General features: G+C 44.1%; 1 protein-coding gene across 1 annotated transcript in view; it reads left to right on the top strand.

Moving 5' to 3' along the window:
• The window catches only part of P120ctn (adherens junction protein p120), a 50,143-nt gene extending 34,543 nt beyond the window's left edge, over window positions 1-15,600 (top strand). Inside the window, exons 6-15 of the mRNA XM_076435960.1 lie at window positions 81-363; window positions 679-804; window positions 1,058-1,117; window positions 2,059-2,681; window positions 2,761-3,148; window positions 4,846-5,159; window positions 5,277-5,580; window positions 5,654-5,792; window positions 6,085-6,196; window positions 9,710-15,600. Of these exons, the coding sequence (XP_076292075.1) occupies window positions 81-363; window positions 679-804; window positions 1,058-1,117; window positions 2,059-2,681; window positions 2,761-3,148; window positions 4,846-5,159; window positions 5,277-5,580; window positions 5,654-5,792; window positions 6,085-6,196; window positions 9,710-9,967 (2,607 nt within the window). The 3' untranslated portion in view covers window positions 9,968-15,600. The remainder of the gene's footprint in view (window positions 1-80; window positions 364-678; window positions 805-1,057; window positions 1,118-2,058; window positions 2,682-2,760; window positions 3,149-4,845; window positions 5,160-5,276; window positions 5,581-5,653; window positions 5,793-6,084; window positions 6,197-9,709) is intronic.
• The last annotated feature ends 62 nt before the right edge of the window (window positions 15,601-15,662 follow it).

The following is a 15,662-nucleotide window of genomic DNA, read 5'->3' as shown; positions in this document are numbered from 1 at the left end:
TGACCACGCCCAAATGCGACCACGCCCACTGGGAGAGTATTAACGCCGCCGCTGTACCTGCCTCCTTGATTCTGTTTCAGGTGACAAGCGTGTCGAAAGTCGTTCGCGAAGTATCACACATGGAGCCAGATCCAGGGGCGGTTAGCTACATGTCAGTGCCATTGATGTCGCAGGACTACCAGCATGCGGACCCGCGGTACCCGACGGACACGTACATGGTCGGGTTCGAGCACTACGAACCGTTCCTCGGGTATCCACCGCAGCCAGGGTATCCGGGTCCGCATGGCATCTACATGCCACGCTCGCACTCCCCTCACAGTCCTCATAGTCCTTCGGAGCACAGTCGTGCCTCACCTCCACATGGTAACTACCTCGTGTCATTGTCAGTATGACTCGATATGCATTTGCAATTAAAGTCAGCAGATGAGACACAAAATACACCGGCGTGCAAAATTAAAGGAACATTGACCCTTCGAAAAACGAACAATGGATCTCGAAAGTAGAAGGTTCAAGCTGTAAAATGAGATCAGAACGAATATGTCACGACGTTTTTTCATAAAGTTACAACGCTTTGAACGTGTGGGTAATTTTGGAGTAGAAATGATCCTTTAATTTTCAATTGTTAAAAGAACTGTACTCGTAACAAAGTCTAAAGAGTGTTTGTGGTGTTCTTTGAAGATTACCTGCGGAAACCGGGGCCATACGTGGAAAGCGGGTACAACGACATCGACCCAGGCCTGAATCCAGCTTTGCAGGATCATTATCGTATCACTCCTAGTCCAGGCGGTCCCGGGGATCAGTATGGTACGTTCGTCAAAGCGGGAACAGCTAATCGCATCCCCTGTGGAAAAAATCGCCGCGTGTGTCGCTTTGTGTTCGATTTTTGGGTAACGGGTCACGCGGCGTTGATCCGGACCCGGCTCCCATAATGAGACATCCAGCTATCATGTTGCAGCGCGGCCCGGCTATTTGTCTGCCCGTGGTCACCGGGCAGTGCATAATTCACTTTAATTATCTCTATACCTGACATTCGTTTGTTATTTTGTGTTCCCTCTAGATCAAATCAGCAACTCTTGGAATATGGATGACTCCGGCGAACCCTCTCAGCATCCTCATGGTAGGGTCACATCAATAATTTATTTAACAGTTTTTTTTTACTTCATCTCTATCTGCCTGTCGCTTTCTCTCGGTCTCTTTCTCTGTTCCTAGTGCGACTATTCTATTTCTTCCGTCTTCATTTACCTACTACGTTCGTCCCCCCCCTCCCCGTTTTAGATTTGTCACGTTGACCACGTTCAGACTTCATCTTCCCCGTCCATATTCCATGGATAATATGAGTGAATTATGCGTTTCACGTCTACGGGTAAGGATCAAGGATCATAACCGTAATCCGAATCAGATTGAGGCTTCGGTTAATTGGTCTGCCAGATGAGTCTTTGTGCGTTAATAACCGCTGGCGTGTTGTGGCTCTTCGGTGTCTCGGCACAGGGTATTAAAGATAGTATTCGAACCTTGTAATCTTGTCAGAACTCGTCAAATTGTTTAAAAAATTCTCAGAAATGTGTGGATCTCTTTGCATTTAAAATTAACGTTGGTTAGTCAGGACTTAGGGACTAAATAAAAATGGTCCACGATCCCCAAGGATCTTAGGGGTTAAAACGGGAGAGAATTCCTAAGGAATTTTTGAGATGTGATGGGCCAGAATATTTCTAAAGGGTTAGAGACTAAGAAAGAGATAGGATTTCCAAGGAACTTAGGAACTAAGAAGGGGCTGGATTCTCTCTCTCCCAAGGATCCTAGAGATGGGAAGGATCAGGATTCCTGAGCCAATTTCTCAGTACTTAACCGTAGAAATCTAGATCTACTAGGACATCCACAATCTAATCGGCTTCATAAACTATCTACTCTTTAACGCCCTGTTTTCCTCCTAAATTTGACTAGAACATAAAGTGGAGTGCTCAAGGATGACCCGGGTTTTAAATCAGGTTCTGGTGTGTTTCTCTTCAGTCGAATCTAAACCCAAATTCGTAATCAAACGCCTTCGAAATCTGATCACAGATGAGAGTAAAGTGCCCTACGGTTACGCGTCTCCGTCCCCCTACGGACCCGTGGGATACGGACCAGGTGTAGGGGTAGGTCCGGTCACAGTTCCTAGCGATGTACCCGGCTACGACGAGGGCCACCCGGTCCCTCTGTCATCGGGAGTACCACCAGGAATGTTCGAGGACGAGGTCCACCTTCAACGACTGCAATCACGACATCCGGTGGTACCTGGAATGGCCAGCCCGTTGGACGACGACCAGAAGTCGATGAGATGGCGGGACCCGAATCTGTCCGAGGTGATCGGTTTCCTCAGCAATCCGAACAACATTATCAAGGCGAACGCTGCCGCGTATCTGCAACATCTATGCTACATGGACGACCCAAACAAGCAAAAGACGAGAAGTCTGGGTGGAATACCGCCGCTGGTGCAATTACTGGATCACGATAATCCCGATGTTTATAGAAATGCTTGCGGGGCGTTGAGGAACTTGTCCTATGGCAGACAGAACGACGAGAACAAGAGGGCCATCAAGAACGCCGGAGGAGTGCCAGCTTTGATCAATTTACTTCGCAGGACGTCCGATTGCGATGTGAAGGAACTGGTGACCGGAGTGTTATGGAACCTATCATCTTGCGAGGTAAGCCGACAATCCAGGAGACTCGATAGAGTTCTTCATCGTTCAAACTTCATATTTATTTATCTACTAATTCTTTCAGGATCTGAAGAAGTCCATCATCGACGACGGAGTGACGATGGTGGTAAACAATATAATCATACCACACAGTGGCTGGGACCCCAGCTCTTCGAGTGGAGAAACCTGCTGGTCCACAGTCTTCAGGAACGCCTCGGGTGTCCTGAGAAACGTTTCCAGCGCCGGGGAGTACGCGAGGAAAAAGCTGAGGGAATGCGAGGGCTTGGTCGACGCGCTGCTGTACGTGGTACGGTCGGCCATAGAGAAGTCGAACATCGGCAACAAGATCGTCGAGAACTGCGTCTGCATCCTGCGGAATCTGAGCTACCGGTGTCAAGAGGTCGAAGACCCTAACTACGACAAACATCCTATTCAGTCCACGGTGCAGAACAGGGTGGCAGCGCCTGCCAAAGGTGAGGATCCATTTTGTTCTCGCTGCATTCTAGGGAATGAGAGTACCTTGTCGAAGACACACGGGTTTCCTCAGTGGGCATGTGGTTACACGCATGCAGCCGAATGGTGTGTGCAGATGATACGCGGTTTACCGTGGAGATTAGATAAGACGGGGAATTGCGTACTTGCGTCGAGTCCAAGAGTTCCAACTTGGGATATTTATGGGTTCGACATAACATTAATTGCTCGGTACAATGGACCCCTCAGTATATCGAGTTCTTTAATGCATTAAGGGATTTCGGGAAACGACGAGAGGTATCCCGAGGTGTGTAATTAACAGTACGCTTGGGAAGATTTCTGTACAGTAACTGTATTGACAATGTGTTTTTTGATGCCCTCTTTTGATTGTGCAAAGTAGTATGTAATTAGAAATCGTAGCTAGCCCCTACACTGAGTCTTTCAAGACGGTTTCCGACCTGTGTACACTTAACGTTTGTTGTAATGCTTTCGTCTCTGTCTGAAATTGTTGTTGAGACCGCTTGAACGTTCGATGGAACTACTGTGTGCGACAAAACACGACCACATCTTTGGTAACAATGATTAGTCTCCTAGCACAGAACGGTTAGCATAGACCTTGCGTTCCCTTATCAGGTATCGTTATCGGCTTCGGTGTCTCTGTTATTATTTTTTCGAACCTGTCTCATCTGCCATCCTGATTTATTTAGTAGATTCTGTCTCGTGAGTTTCGCGTTAACTTTCTCTTTTCCTTTTCGAAGATGAAAACAGAGAGCGGCGTGTATAACGGTTAGCAAATGAAACCGACGTTTAACACCCTTCCTAGTTTAGCATGGATTAAAATGTGTTTCAATCTTTTTAGCGTACAGTTTATGTCAAGGTAAGACATTCTTGTAATTTCCATTGCTAGCCTAGTCTCCTCAGTTTGCATCGAGCCGAGTTCGCTAGAGCATGCTCCGCTTTTCAACGGTTACTCACTCAGCGTTATCGAGAGCTCGCTGATAAGATCACGATCAGTACTCGAGCTTACAGACACGCAGAGTTATCACCATCCGAATACAAGTCACATCATCGTCCCTCTTTATCATTGTTCCAACACATATCAATCCCCGTTGACTACACTTTGATTTTTATCTAGATAAACAAGACCTGCTACGTTTGATCATCGCTTCTTGTATCCAGACAAGCGGTTAAGAGTTCTTTAGTTGTAGAGGCTTTAGTGTTTTCTATGTATCCTTAGTGCATTTTGCGAATACGATTGGTTTGCACCAGGCATGGGCAGAGATTGCCCTGCGTGCACTTTCTTGACCCCGATTAAGTTAAGACCACGGCTACTCGGCGTGGCCACGCCTATTCGGAGCATTTTCCCTCCCATGACGCCATCAGGGGCCAACGCAAGGCATTCACGGGGCAAAGACCCCTCGCTCATGCCTGGACTAGTCCAACAATAATTTTGCTAACAACTTGTCGTTAACAAAAGTAGTGTGAACGATTTATCAATTAACAAATAATATATAAAGCAATTCCACAGAATGTTATATCGAACAACATCTACCTACATGGTCAAATTGGTAAAATTGAATATTCGGATCAAGTTCATGCAACACTACTCGTGTTAGGTTCCATACAGTCTGGAACAAGCGATATCCTAATTGATCCAGCTTTCACAATGGCGTCAATGTCGACTCTCTGTGTCCTCTAGGCGAGAATCTGGGTTGCTTCGGGGGCAGCAAGAAGAAGAAGGATGGCCAGCCAGTGCAGAAGGAGACCACAGCCTCTCGCACGACTAGTCCCAGAACAGAACCAGTCAGAGGCATGGAGCTGCTATGGCAACCGGAAGTGGTGCAGTCCTATCTGAAGCTGTTGCAGACTTGTTCGAACCCGGAGACACTGGAAGCGGCAGCTGGAGCCCTTCAGAACCTCGCGGCTTGCTACTGGCAGCCCAGTATCGAGATCCGTGCTGCTGTGAGGAAGGAAAAGGGACTTCCAATTTTGGTAGAACTCCTGCGAATGGAGGTACGTAATTCCGGACGACGACAGACGGATGAAATAAATCTATTGTATTTTCTCGAACTTTTTAAGCTGAAATTTGAAATTTTTTTGTATAACAATTATGCTGTTTGGTATTTTTAGGTGGATCGTGTGGTCTGCGCAGTGGCCACAGCTCTCAGGAACCTAGCAATAGACCAACGTAACAAAGAATTGATAGGGAAGTACGCGATGCGAGATCTAATTCAGAAACTACCGTCAGGAAACAACCAACACGATCAGGGGACGAGCGACGACACCATCGCCGCGGTTCTGGCTACCTTAAACGAAGTGATAAAGAAGAACGCGGAGTTCTCACGGTCACTCCTGGACGCTGGTGGCGTCGACAGATTAATGAACATAACCAGGCAACGTCAGAAGTACACGCCTCGTGTTCTTAAATTTGCAGGCAAGATTTACAACACTTTCATCCCTCGATTACATACTATGGAACACTATGACCGAATTTTTTCACATTTTAGGACAAGTATTATTCACTATGTGGCAGCACCAAGAACTGAGAGATGTCTACAAGAAGCACGGATGGAAGGAGCAAGATTTCGTGACGAAAACGGTGGCGGCACGGAACTCAGGGCCTAATTCACCCAACAATGCAAATAGGTAATTTATGGTTGCCCTATCTTACGGTATTTTGTTTTGTCTTCTGGCACAATCTGATTTTATTTTAACACTAGATTTACGGAGCACTAAAAGTGACTATTTTACATTACTTTATAAGAATAACAATGGTTTCGGTTTCTTTCTTTAAGTTATTGGACTCTGCGGTCAATTGTTCAGTTATACATTTTAGAATTTTCGATTTTAATTGAAGTTAAGTAATTTGAGTTGAGCAGAGTCCTAATTTGTTTCTGGGACGTTGTGTCACTACGCTGAAATGTAGCTATGATTGTAGCACTCTGAACCGGCCGATGGCGAGCCAAGGGAGCACCAGATATGAGGACCGAACGATTCAAAGAATGACTATGAATTCTAATAACGTTGGTCGACCGAATATATATCAGTCTGTAAGTAACAACAACTAATGGCACTGTTGACGAACACGTTCTTGGGTAGGTTCCACACCGGTAGGTTTAGGGTACCATGTTTCCCAGTGAAAGTAAACGGAAAGAAAAAATAAAGAACAGAAGCAGCGATAAAACAGAGATGACCCGGAACACGGTTCGTGTTCGGAGCGACTCGACTGTTTATTCGATTATTATGTTTGTTTAATTCGCAGTTACCACGACTTTTTTGTATTAACGAACGACACTAACAGTGAAAGAAAAAGAACGAAAAAGGAAAAAAAAATAATATTCGAACAAACGTCCAGAAGGTTTTTAACGGAGCTAATGTTAACAACTAAGATTGTGTCTTAGAAAGAATTTTTTCATTGCGAATTGTGAGTCTTCCTCTTGTCAGTATCAGTGCAGATGATCTATATTCTACATAGACGAGATTTTCCATATACACCGTTTATTGTTTGTGAAAGAACAAAGAAGCTAAGCCGAGCAGTCTACACCGGAGATTGATTTTGTTGATTTTTCACTTTTTTGTTAATTTTTATAATTATATATAGATACGAGATACACACCTTGCATTTCTCTATACGAAGTGCTCGTGGGAAAAATAACTTACAATTAGAAGAGATATATCGCATATTACATGTATGTACGGGACGAGATACGGTCATAATCACCATTGTGACGCCTATAATAATCACGACACTTTATTTATAATATTTATCCGCTTGCACGATGGAACAGACAGGGCCGCGAAATATCATTACACACGGAGGCATGTGACACGTGAAGACATTGGAAACCCGGATTAGTTGTGATAAACAGAGAGAAACCACAGTTACTTAACGAACATTTATAAGTGTATAAACTAAGTCAATTAACGAGTACCAATTATCACCACGTGTTTTATGCTAAACGAAACAGAACGGCATTTGTTAGCGCAGTATTACTGTAGAATCGTGTGCGGTACGCCTCAAACAGTCCATTGAATTATCTAACAATTTTTACACAATAATCTACACAATTATATAAACAATATGTAGTAGGAGAAAAATCATTGTTATCGGGTAACGAACAGAATTTATATATCACAAGAAAGAGTGCATCCGTGGTCTATAATAAAATGCAACAATATTCGTTGATAGAAACGTAAAGCCTCCGTTGCACAATTTTGTTTCTGCATTTCACGGGAATACGGTTTTCCCTCCGTAAGGTACCGCGGTCGAGGGCGTGGCTAGTTGTTGTCACGCCCTCGCAATTGGCAGGGAGAGTGGGCGGGGCTAGAGCCGCGACGCTATGGAGGAAAAGCTGTGTCACTCGTCACCCGATCATCATTTGTCGTGTGGCACTCGAGAGTTATTTTTTTTGTTTCCATGGATTTGTCGTATGCAGATTCTTCTAGGCGATAAGACAAGTCACGTTGTAACGAACGAGGACCCGAACGGAGAACCGTTTTCGGTCTACGTTCGCGCGACAAGTAGAGAAAAATATCTTCCTTTCAGTTAAGCCTATAACTTGCTGTAGCCGCGTTAAGGTGTAGAGTTAGAGCCGTGAAAGTCCAGTTAGTAATGTTTGATACCCAGGAAGGATCGCAGTGTCCGCAGGCGTCTGTCTGAGATGGCATTCGACTATTTATGCTGTAGACTATAGCAAGACGAAGCACGAGTCTATGCACGAATTAATTATACGAAAGAGTTAAAGAGTCAGATTGTTAACTTAGCGTTGAAGTGTGTCTTGCATAATTCTATGAATGTATTAAGGGAGTAGGTATTACAGGACCAAAATACTTCACGTTTTTTATCAGCGGGGGGCACGGTCAGCCATCGTACAGCAATCCAGCTGCGTTCACAACGGTTCGAACCTCCAATTCCCATGAAACTTGCATACATTACGCGACTCAAAAATACTGTTCGACACGTGTTTTCTTTTTGGTGCCATTTGGGGGTGAGTTGGATCATTTATCTCAGAGCCTAAGAGCCGTAGAAAGAAAATTTAAGTTTACCACTTGTTCATACATGCAGAGAGATTTTTCGAAAATTAATTTGTTGAGAAAGTACCAACTGTTTTATTAAAAAGAGGACACGTGTGGATTGTTATATGGGTTTCATGTTATACGTTTTGGTGGAATTGGACATCACTGTACCAATTTTCAGCATATTTTCAACGAAACCACGCCCCCGTGTGCGATCGTACGGGGGCACGAGAGATTTTCAGACTCGTTCGAAAGAAGCGCACAAAGGCTGACGCTCGCTGCCCGGTTTAACAGTAATTAACAAAACTTTAACGGTAGAAGTAGCGTGTACTCACTTGTTTGAAGGGATCCTATCAAATTTCTGTTTCTCCACGGACGTAGAGATCTCGAGTACTTGGTTTTGACTCGTTACCTAAGTGATCATAGTCTATATTATAAAGTAAGAGAAGTAAATACACCGAAGAAACAGAGATGGAAACCGTAATCAGTAGGCCGAGTTTCATTCATATACACACCGAACATACACACACAGTTCGATCAGTTCACAGTATAAGCAGGGTAATGTACAAGCACAACAGGAGAGTCTCTTTACACATTGACATGATTGCGTGTTAGGTTCTTCCTCGGAGGGTTCACTCCGATCATCCACTTTTACATGGTGTCTAGCACACGCTATTAAAAAGCTCAGAAAACAGTTGACAAACGAACAAAAAAAATAGGAAAATGAAGCGACAGCACCGAGAGGAACTGAAACAGAAAAAATGTCAAAGAAGAGTTGTTACGATATAAGTTCTTTTTATACACATCCGTTAAGCGACCTTTATTGTACGAGAGAAAGGCTAGACGCACCACAAAAAGCATGGTTTATAATGATACGTTGACTATTGCACGAACTTATTTATAATCTATTTATATCCAAATTAATCGAGCATAATAAAAGAGTATCTGACAGTATATACCTGCCATGTTCCATGTATCTTCTGTATACTGCACATTCGAATACTTTCCCCCGGATTTGCGACCACGCTCGGTGCGCTAATCCGTGGAACGTCGTTACTTTCAACAGTCTCAACTTCCATTATCCCAGCACTAAAGTTTGTTTTATCGACAGAACGTTGTTGGCGATGCCTGGGTTTAGACCCAGTTAAATCCACTCACCGATCACTTCCAATTATTACCTTCGAACGCTCAATGTTTTCCTGAACAGTACAAAATGTTTTAAACCTTCTCCCTATACATTTGTTCCGAATTGCTGGAGCACAGACTGTTCCTCAATTGCAAGCCGCACACCCAGCCTTGTCCCGTATCCGTGTCAGCCACGCCCAACTCGGTCCCGCCCCAGCAAGCCACGCCACCAGTTAAAACTGAGAAGCCAAAGATAAGATTGTCCACTCTCGAACGGACGATGAAAAAGAAGCACGTATTCCCCGGATCGTTCAGGATCCAGGTGCCGGGCCCTGATTCCCCTGGCACAGCCCACCCCTGCGTCCACCCCCGGCGCTGATCAGCCAGGGCTCTAACTAACCGTTGGCTTGTGTGTGTTGCAGCAACCGAAACCCGGTGAGCCGCTCTACGCGCAAGTTAACTTGGAGAAGAAAAAGAAGCGGCAGTATGAGCTGGGGGTGGGCCAGGGGCAGGGTCAGGGCCCGGTAGGCGGCGGAGTGGGCGTGGCCTCGATCCCCCCGACGGCCGGCCAATGGGTGGCCGACGGCGTGGTGGGCGTGCCCGACGGCTCCGCGGCCACGGCGACGGTGAACGTCCCACCGAACTCGACCGCGGCGTCTGCCGGCGATTCCTGGGTATAACAGAATCGAAACGCTGCTCCTGGAGCCCAGGGAGCTCGAGTTTGCCTTCCCCTGAGCCTGTACGCCTAGGTCGCCGCCCCAACAGGATCGCCGACCAATAGAGTGAGCCTCGTGTTCCCCGAGGCTACGAACCGGTCCTGGACAGCCTCGGACAACTGCGAACGTGCAAGAACGGTGGGACCTCTGGACCGTTTTCTTTTCTCGATTGTGTTCTTTCTCTGTCGATGGTCGATGAAGGGTCGGAGAGCTTTCTCCGAACGTTTTAGGATCCACGGGATCCGAATGATCACCGTCGTGTTCGTTAGAGGGCTTCAGCAGAGGGAATAGGAAGACTGAGGACGCAGAAGGGTGTAGCTTCTCGTATCGCTCGCGAGGGAGAAGAGATCTAATCTAGTTTCTTTTCATTGTCAAGGTGATTCCGAACAGTTGTACCACCCAGCACCACTCCCCCACACTTCCACGTTTTTGTCGTGTATAGTAGGCGGAAAGCGACTTGTCCGACCACATCCGCAGCAGTAGTCGCACCAATGGCTCTAAACCTTCATTGCACAATTCTAAATTAATATATACACGTAACTATTACGCATTATAAATATTATATATATATATGTATATTTTAAGGGGTACTCGCTGTGGCGATCACGAGTGCCGGCGTAAAAGTACTACTAAGATTAAGTAGACGGTATTATTATTATTATTATTATTATTACGATTTACGATGACTATTAATATTATTATAAATACAAAAGGAGGGTATAAATGAATTATATATATATTATATATATATATATCGACACATGTGCACACACACACACAAAACACACGGTACACACAGACACGTATAAATAGGATTATGGTAATTATGATTCTATTACGGAAACTTCTGAGGCTGTGGGTGTGGCATACACGAGGATGCCGAACATATTCGCGAGCTGCACTTTGTTTTTCTTTTAACCGGAGAGAGATAGAAATATATATATATATCATAAATATAAGATATAGCGAATGTGAGAATGTGCAAAGAGAAAGCGAGAGAGAGAGAGAGCGAGAAAGCAAGAGAGAAAGTGTACGCGTGTGATCGATGTGTGTCTTCGCGTCAGATACTGTCCAATAAGCGACTCGGGGGCGGGGCGTCGGAGAGAAGACTCCGCCCCCGTCGAGAGCCACGTTGTCAATAGGCGGGTGAACGCCGTTAAAAGTCTGTTAATCGTGGGAAGAGTAGGAAAAGAAATTCAGAGAAATATGGCGAAAAATATCCTCGGGTCCTTTTGGAACCGACCCTCGGACGGGGATCCTGGACGAGATCCGAAACGATCGGACAACGGGAAGAGTATGTGATGTTCAATGTTATCGAATGTTTAACAGAGATGACATTATTGATATAGCTGATTATACATATTATATATATATATATACTACATATATATATACATATTATATATATATATATCTATATATATATATATATAAAATAAATATATCCTTGTTCTATTTCTTAAATAATATTATAACGACAGTTGAATCGAGCGTGTTTGCGAATGATTATAGGAAAAGAAAAGCGAAAAAAAACAAAGAAATGGAGAAAGTATAAACACCAATTGACGGACGGTTTTTCTTGTAAAATTCAGAATTCTATATATATATATAAATATATATATAATAATTATTATATGATTATCGAACGTATTATACATACATGTACGAACGCCGGCGACGATACGGTTGATCGATCCCATCGATCGTGTGCAACCTACCATATATATTCATCGATCCGCGTTCACGATCATTGCGTTGTGTGTACATATTCATCCTCGAGACACGGTCCATTCTCTCATCTCCGAAACGATCGACGGGATCGACGAGCTATTGTCGCGAGACTATCTGCGATGGTAGTCAGCAGCATCGGCGACGTACTCATCAGAGAACAACCACAATCGTCGTCGGAAATCTATTCTGAAGCGACGAGAGTCGACCGAGACGATCGTTTCTGTTGCGGAGAACGCGAAAAATCGGTATAACCGGTCCTGCGAGATCCACTGATCGAGATCAACGCTGTAAAACCGCGGGAATACTTGAGGAATACTTGTCGAACGATACCATATCACGGCCGTGCAGGTTGCTAATTACTATAGCAGAAAATCGTGGCTTTCCTGTTACTGGGACGAGCATTTTCGTTCTGGAGGTATTTAAATGATGTTACATAGTTAATGGGGGTCAGGATGTTCAGGGGAGAAGGATAATGTTGTTATAGCGTTGATAAAGGATCATATACTCAACAGAAACGATTGTGTGCTATCTGAACTGCGTTCCTGAGCTGATCAAAGGGCCACCAATAACGCCTCTCCACAAAACGAGGGGCGGTCTTCGAGCTTATTGTTCGGACTGATAGCAGGTCCATCGCGCTCGTGATTATAGCGTGATAATAGAGTGCCATGCGCGACCTGCGAAATGGCGCGAACCTCTTAGAGGACCCTGGACCATTCCGCTCAACGTGACACACGCGGCTCCGAAGTCATCTATGCGACCCTCCACAGTCCTCGGGCTGTCTTTCCCTTCGGAATTCGATTATGGTCAATTCTGGAAGCTAGGAGAGTCGTTCTATTCGAGGAAAATCGAATTCGAACGATTACTGGCCCTAGGAGACGAGCTAGAATTTAGGGGCATCAAAAGATGTCGAAGCGTGAGGAATTTTTGGGTTTGGATTTATTGATTGCTGAGACTGATCGAGAACTGTTTTCAAGGTAAATCGAAGTGCTAAGTGGTGATCAAGGAATAGTGTTTTAAGTATAATTGAGACCTTGAGATCGGGGAGATAGCAGTTGGATTGGGTAGCAGTGTTGAAAGTTGGGGGATGATGTTGTTCTTAGGATTTGAATGGATTCTAGGGCTTCGTCGTCTTTCGTGGTCACTGAAACTCTTCAAGAGCTATTCTCAGGATAGTGTCAAGTACCTAGTAATTTTAGAAAAATCATTTCGATCTTGAGATCTGAAAAATATCATCGATAACTCTCTGAAATGAAGGATCGTAGATTCCTAATCGATCTTCGAAGAGAAGACGCTAAACGGGACAGCCCAACGTAGAATTTGCGAACGAGAAAGAGCTATCAAGTGTGTTGGATCAATGGGTTCGATGAAATTGTTCCCGGAGGGTCGCCGGTGCCGCCACGATCGACACGAACGAACCGAGATTTTGATATTCGCTTTTTATCGTTTGTGCGTAACGGGCGTTTCTAATTTTCTACGAAGATCCGCGGGAAATGGCGAAAAAAGAGGAGCGAAAAGAAAATTTGGCGGCCACGGTAGTTTGTCGAGTGAGAAAACGCCCCGCGAAAATCAAATCGGAGAACCAGGAAATCGACAGAACCGATTACAACGACCGTAAGCTGATCGCGTCACCATTTATCATAAAGAAAAAGAACCCGAAAAGAATGATCACGCGAAAAGTTTTTTATCGATCCTTACACTCTTACACAATTTTTACCATTCTCTGTTGGCGGCTCGTGATCATTATTGTTTCCGGTGATCGTTGCTTTTGTATTTAAAATACCGATCCACGAGAGAAATCGAATTTTTATGGTGTGTGCGAGTCAGTGTACGGTTCCTATGGGGAATTACGGCGACGCGATCGACGCCGTCATTGATGCCATTTTTTGGCAAACGGCGCCGCGTTTTAATAGCGATTTTTACGCGGTCTTTTACACGTTTCTCGCCGGCCTAAGGAGCTGCAATGGCGAACAACGATCGATGGCGATCGCGATCATTCGCACTCTTGCTTTCTTGATACCGGGGCAGGAGAATCCTGCTCGATGGCCTCACCGGACCATTATAAACAACCTAATTTGGTTAGGCGACCCGGGGCGCGCTTGAAAGCGCCATTAGGGTAGTCTAATTACACCCTCGAGATTTATCTCCACCGCAATTTTCGCTTCTCCCGCGTGCAATGTAAGATTCCAGAGACGAATATTTTACTATTTTTTATTTTCGATTTTACGCCGTTAGGACTATTAAGATAGAATTTTTAAAGTGAACACTGCACAGCATTGTTTAGATTATTTTAAATATTCTATGTTTTTATCATTTCATTGGAGTCTGTAAGATCATTTTCATGTATTTTTATACAATTGTAACGTTGAATCATTGATAATGACTCGATTATTTTTCTTTTTGGTTCCTGAGCCATTTTTCGAGTATCTAAAATCGAAATAAAGTTACTGGAGCCTAGATTAAATTTTTATCGCAACTAAATTTTTTAAAAAGAGTATGAGAAATATTTGTGACAAAACTTCGAGGCATCGAGTCGGCTTCCGCCCCTTGCAAGTTCACCCCTCACTGTCAAACGATCATCGTCACCGACAAACTCGAGAAGACTGATAGCGTTAAAGCCGAGTGACTCCATCAGACTACTCCATCATCCGAACTGGAAGAGAGCGAGAAGAACCAGGGAACATAAATAAACAAAAAGCAGAAAAGACCAACAACCATAAACAAGAATGTACGTGAACGTCGACGCAAGTAAACTACGCGTTCGACGAAGACGAACACGAAGAGGGAGATGGGATGACGAAAATAAAATGGAGAAGATGATGTCAGGAAAAGGAAAATAAAAATCTCTCACGTATCTCGCATGCATACGTACACCTATACATACACACACGCCCCCCATCACACAGACACGTGCATAACGAATAGAAAGACAAGAAAACGATAGGCTACAGTGCTGCATACGTATTTAAATTAAAGGAGCATTAAATAAGCATGGATGTGCATTCTAGATGTATTAGAGGAGTTTCACCCATACATTTAGTATTAATTGTAAAACGTTGTAGTCCGACGTGGGGGCGGGGCAGAGGGGTCACTCCCTAAACACCATGTTTTATTCGAGGGAACCAATTTTTATTGATTCATTACTTTTTAGCTGTACCTTGTTATTATTTTTTACATATTTTTTAACACTCGCCTTTGAGGTCAGTTTTAATGACCTCGAATTGAACGTACCAATAGTTTAAACTAGTTTTTAGAAAATTAAAATTTAGATGGAACGTTATCCTAACCCTGGGTCAAGATGAACCTTAATTCCATCAGGGTTCCTTCCGGAATTTCTCGAGGGTTATCAATCAGTTTAATAGTTTTTTAGATTTTTAGAATAATTTTTAGCGGGATTGTTATGGATTGTGATCGAGGATTGTATTTTGTTCTCGATCGAGATACTTTTTCACAATGTGACGTAGAGGGTGGTTTATGGGAGAGCAGCCCTCTGACCGCCACCCCCAAGAGAACCGCGGCGGGTATTGTCATCGTCACGATCATTTATCATCGTCATCGTCGTTTATTTTATTCCGCGCTCGCGACTGAGCGTTTTTCCCACGGGATTCTACCGACAAAGCGAATACTAAAACACGATGTAGGGTATAACGTAATTGTGTACTTTTGTTAAGAGACCGGGGACGCGAACAGCAAGCATAACTGTCATTATTTTATCGACGTCGTATTATTTATATCTTGGAGGAGTACCACGTATATACAATAACTATTAACTTTAAAGGATAACGAACAAAAAAAAACAACAACAGACAAGATCGACTAGTGTATTTCGAACCCGACTGACAACAATTAAAGAATTTAATTGCGCTGAAGGGAGGTCTACTCTTTACCATTTCAACCCCTAAAACATCCCCTTGTCTCCAACAAAAGGAAT

This window comes from Lasioglossum baleicum, chromosome 12, assembly GCF_051020765.1.
Source record: "Lasioglossum baleicum chromosome 12, iyLasBale1, whole genome shotgun sequence".
NCBI classification, from domain to species: domain Eukaryota; kingdom Metazoa; phylum Arthropoda; class Insecta; order Hymenoptera; family Halictidae; genus Lasioglossum; species Lasioglossum baleicum.
The sequence above is the reverse complement of the archived record's forward strand: the minus strand, read 5'-3'. Positions and strand labels throughout refer to the sequence as shown.